This window comes from Chenopodium quinoa, unplaced genomic scaffold, assembly GCF_001683475.1.
Source record: "Chenopodium quinoa cultivar QQ74 unplaced genomic scaffold, ASM168347v1, whole genome shotgun sequence".
NCBI lineage: Eukaryota > Viridiplantae > Streptophyta > Magnoliopsida > Caryophyllales > Amaranthaceae > Chenopodium > Chenopodium quinoa.
In genome coordinates, this window is record NW_018744662.1 from 2,796,295 (window position 1) to 2,801,625 (window position 5,331).

General features: G+C 31.2%; 1 protein-coding gene across 1 annotated transcript; it reads left to right on the top strand.

Moving 5' to 3' along the window:
• Positions 1-1,078: 1,078 nt before the first annotated feature.
• Positions 1,079-4,900, top strand: LOC110702055 (chalcone synthase 3-like). The gene is made up of 2 exons (XM_021879699.1): positions 1,079-1,256; positions 3,522-4,900. The coding sequence occupies exons 1-2, from the start codon at positions 1,079-1,081 to the stop codon at positions 4,508-4,510; spliced, it is 1,167 nt and encodes a 388-aa protein (XP_021735391.1). The 3' UTR covers positions 4,511-4,900.
• The last annotated feature ends 431 nt before the right edge of the window (positions 4,901-5,331 follow it).

A 5,331-nucleotide genomic window follows, 5' to 3' on the forward strand; every position in this document is an offset into this window, starting at 1 on the left:
ACAGGAAGCACAAAAGAAAATGTAGAGATTAGTACAATTTAATAATGACTATCATTTATGTATATTCTTTGTATAAGATCATGTTATTGGAAGTAATAATATAAATAAAAAATGGCGTATTTTAATATGATTATATATTTATATTAAATAATTATATAATAATTAAAATTTTATAGGGTTAAATTTGGAAAAAAAGATCGGTTATTAAATATTTTTTTCGATGATAATGTAAATTAATTTTTGTAGTACAAGTTTGCAAAATAAGTTATGTGTATCTCTAATATTCATAAGTGTTAGTTTATAAATTGTTTGACCTTGCTTTGCAAGATCTTAAATCTTTAGCGAAAGGAAACCAAGTCAAATTAAAATCACTTTAAAATAAATTTAAATTCAAATTTCACAAATATTTTGTGTAGTTATTGGTGAATTTTTTCTTTTAGCTTATGTTATTAAGAGATTCACTTTCAAAATGTTTTAATAAATACGTAAGTACATTGCTCCCAAAATCTAAAATCTTTTTAAAATTGAGTCCAAGGCTACCAAGTCACAATCTCTCTCTCTCTCTCTCTCTCTCTCACACACACACACACACAAAAAAAAAAAAAAAACCTTGCAAGCTTACAATAATAATTAATAAACGTGAATTTGACAAGTCTTACATACAAATCTCCTTAAAATTAGACTTGGGATTTAAAAATTAAGATAACAAATCATACAAAGAAATATCCAAATGCCTAATTCTAGTGTAAAAGTCTATGAGAACCAAAAATTATAGTGGAAAAATGTAGGGATTGGTCGAATGAATCAACTAAGTAATTTATAGTTTAGTCAAATAGCTACCAACCCAAAATTACGTACGTAAAATAAATTGAGGTGACTTGTATTGATGCATGTTAGTGACAATTTATGACAATAAAATTATTTTTTATATATAGATATCATTCAATAAATTACTGCTATATAAAGGCTTGATTGCCTTGCCATAAATCCACAACTCCTAGCATCAATATAATCTAAGAATTTTTAGCTCATTTGGTTATAAATCCTAGCTTAATTTGCTTAAATATAACCTAGGAAAATGGGTTCAATTTATGAGATTCCAATGCCTCCAAAAGCAAATGGTCCTGCCACTATCCTGGCCATGGGCACAGCCAATCCACCAAATGAGTTTATTCAGGCAGACTATCCTGAGTACTACTTTCGTATTACCAATAGCGATCATTTAACCCATCTCAAGAGCAAGTATCAGCGCATGTGTATGCCCTTTGCTTCTATTTCATTTTTACTCTTGTTGCTTGTTTTTATATATATATATATATATATATATATATATATATATATATATATATATATATATATATATATATATATATATATATATTTGTAAAAAACGTGAATGATCTAATTGAACTTAATTGATTTTATACGATTTTAAAAACCTTTTTTTAAGTAGGTTGGGTCCCTTAGAAGCAAGGGTGAAGGGGAAGAATTAGAATATTTGCCTACATTAGTTATCTAGTTGCACACTTGCACTGTACATGATCCTTAGATATCGAAGTCGTCTTTTTTCTAGCTGGCTAAGCTAATAAGTGTGTCCTCTTTTTTCTCCTACATAAAACCTATGCGTTTATGGAAAATTAATTGGGAAATTGAAGTAATTGCAGGAAAATTAGATAAATAAATAGTACATAACTTAGTTGTAATATCTCACTTCGTATTTTATGTTGGGTAATGTTATATATAACTCTTCGGGTTATATATAAACATTTAATAAATTTCTTTATTTGATAAATTAAATTAGGCATGTATGTCAAAATCAAGGACAAATTAGTGTAGTTAATGTTATATTTTCCTTTATTTTTCCCATTTTTTATTTCTTATATGTAATCCTAAGGGGTATGTACAACATTTTCCTTTTACATTAGAAGTAAGAAAAAAATACTATATTCTTTATCTAGATACGATAAATTTTCAAAATTATAGTACACATCTCTTTTCACCTTATTTATGTTGAACTGTTTCCTCAAAAAAAATGTTGAACTGAAATTAAATTTTTTGAACTACAATGATTTTTGCTAAAATGAAATAACTTTTACAGATTAAAACTTATTACTCCCTCCGTCTCTAAATTACATTCCTTTTTCTACCATTTATTCCTCACATAATAGAGAGAAAGAGGACTGTAATTTAGGGACGGAGGAAGTACTTTTTATTGATTTTCGATTATATATTTTCTTTAAATTTACAAATAATATATATTTTTTTACAAAATTTAATTTTTTTTTACTGTACTAAAATTAATTTTGATTATATATTATTATTTTAAGTTGAATAAAACATGGCCTAAAACTGAATTTATGCACTGTATTATAATAATATGTTAAATGATTTGTTGACCATGTACCCAATTCCCACAATTTTGGAAACCATTGACATGTTTTGGTTTTGGTTCAATTCTCAGATTTGGGAATTGTACTATGATATGACAAGCTTGAATTTTATGTTTGTATTATTTAGGACAAAGTTGATTAGATAACCCTTTGGTTTTATTAGAAAGTTATTCAATTACAACCACGACTAATATGTTTCCTTTGAATAAGACATTGACTTCTATATAATTGCATGTAGTTAATAAATGATTAGGAAACAGCATGCATGCTTAGCTATATCTTATACTTCCAATAGTCTTATCACACAGAAAGTCAACCACTTCTAAATTAATTAAACCTTTTGCTTATTGTAATTTGAACATGATTAATATTTCGTGACAATTTTTAAATGGCAACAATAAAATTGTGGCCATTGTGATTGAGTGAATCTCAATCGTCTATTTAATAAAATTTATCATATCCATCCATTTAATTGACTTTAAAATACACCTTATCAACCAATATATATATATATATATATATATATATATATATATATATATAACCAAAAAAAGAGATAAAAAAAAAACAAAAAAAATTTATCAACAAATTATTTTTTTTTTTAAAAAACCAGCTTTTTAATATTAAAAAATTTGGTCGAAGGATGAAACTACTTCTTGAAAATTAGAGACAAACCTCACGATATTTTACCTTCATCTTTAATTTTTTTCTTTCCTTTCTCTGGTTTTCCTAAATGGAGAATGAATCACTCTTTGATAAATTTGATGCAAAAATTTTGGACCTTGCAATATATACTCCGTAATAAGGTAAAGTACTAGGATTATAGGTTTATTGTTAATAAATTACAATAAAAATGTTAGTTTTTTAATGGAGATGGGAGAATCCTTTGAACTTATAATTTGCAAGTATTTGCGTCATTGGAAAAGTTCAATTTAATATTTTTAATCGTAATGAAGATAACTATTTTTTTTTTCAAAAAAAAAAATATCTTATAAAAACTCAAAAGTCATACGGATGAATAGACAAGATTGATTATTAAAAACATAGGGCTAAGATTAAAACTAATTACAATAGCTATAATTTTGTTGTAGCCATTAAATAGTCTTCCTAATATCTCGTGTTTATTTGCAGGCGATAAGTCAATGATTAAGAAACGTTACATGCACGTAACCGAAGAGACCTTGAAAGAACACCCTAAAATGTGCGATCGCAAGGCTTCTTCCTTATCAGCCCGCCAAGCAATCCTCGCCAGTGAAGTCCCCAAACTCAGCAAAGAAGCAGCCGATAAGGCCATCGCTGAGTGGGGCCAACCCACGTCTAACATCACTCACCTTATCTTCGGCACCAACACTTTCTGCGACACCCCCGCTGCTGACCAATACCTCGCCATGCTTCTCGGCCTTTCGCCTTCTGTCAAGCGCTTTGTCCTCCGCCAGGGTGGCTGCCACTCTGGCGGAATGCTCCTTCGTATAGCCAAGTCCATGGCTGAAAACGAACGCGGAGCTCGTGTTTTGGTTGTATGCGCGGAGTTGAGTACTGTTATATTTTACCATGCTCCCGATGACACTAATCTTTTACCGCACACCTTATTCGCAGATGGTGCTGCGGCATTGATCGTAGGTGCTGATCCTGATGAGCCTCTAGAAAAACCTATTTTTCGGCTCGTGTCAGCCGACCAGACCACAATTCCCGGTACAGACGGGACTATACAAGCCCGTCTGAGGGAAGAGGGTATGGTCGGGGACATTAGTCCTGACGTACCTAAACTTATATCCAAAAATATCGAAAATTTGTTGATTGAATCTTTTGAGAGAATTGGGGTCAAAGACTGGAACTCCTTGTTTTGGATCCCTCACCCTGGAGGTCGAGCTATATTGGACCAGATTGAAACTGAACTCGAACTTGAGCCGAGCAAACTGAATACTACTAGGCATGTCTTAAGCGAGTATGGGAACATGTGGGGTGCGAGTGTGATGTTCATATTGGAAGAGATGAGGAAACAATCGTCGATGGAGGGCAAATCGACAACCGGAGAAGGGTTGGAATGGGGTGTGTTGTTTGGTTTTGGTCCTGGCCTTACTGTTGAAACCATTGTGCTTCAAAGTGCTCCACTTAATTAATTGGGATTAAGCTGTTATACTAATTAATTATAGGATTTTTTGTAAAGAACTACCTTTTATAATCCATTTTTTGCGAGAAACTACCTCAAAAACGAAATGTTGTAATTAACTACCTAATAAAATACAAAATGTTGTAATTGACTACCCTCCACCGAAAAGTCAAGTTTGACTTTATTTTACCGGCGTTGAACTGGACACGTGAGGGTCACGTGACCTTTAAAAAAAATAAAACCCCTTTTTTCCCTTATTCTCCTCCCAGTTCACGAATTCCCCTCATTTCATCCCCAAATCCCTAATTTCAATTCGAATCTCCCTTCTTCTTATCAATTTCCTCCTCAAATTGGGTAATTAAACCAGAAATCGTTCTACTTGTGTGATTTTGATGGTGTACGCTGGAATACCCTTTTGAATTGCTTATCCTATTATTTTCGTGTTTTTTTACCCAATTTGAGGAGGAAATTGATAAGAAGAAGGGAGATTCGAATTGAAATTAGGGATTTGGGGATGAAATGAGGGGAATTCGTGAACTGGGAGGAGAATAAGGGAAAAAAGGGGTTTTTTTTTTTTTTTTTTTTTAAAGGTCACGTGACCGTCACGTGTCTAGGTCAACGCCGGTAAAATAAAGTCAAACTTGACTTTCCGGTGGAGGGTAGTTAATTACAACATTTTGTATTTTATTAGGTAGTTAATTACAACATTTCGTTTTTGAGGTAGTTTCTCGCAAAAAATGGATTATAAAAGGTAATTCTTTACAAAAAAAAATCCTTAATTATATATGCATTTGTTTTATTTATTATTTAAGGTTGAGCTATAACATAATT

What these genes read in the sequence shown, in the direction of transcription:
- LOC110702055 (XM_021879699.1), top strand. Translation starts at nt 1,079, where the DNA reads ATGGGTTCAATTTATGAGATTCCAATGCCTCCAAAAGCAAATGGTCCT. An exon ending in GAGCAAGTATCAGCGCATGT is followed by an intron (nt 1,257 to 3,521) that starts GTATGCCCTTTG and finishes GTTTATTTGCAG; the next exon opens with GCGATAAGTCAATGATTAAG.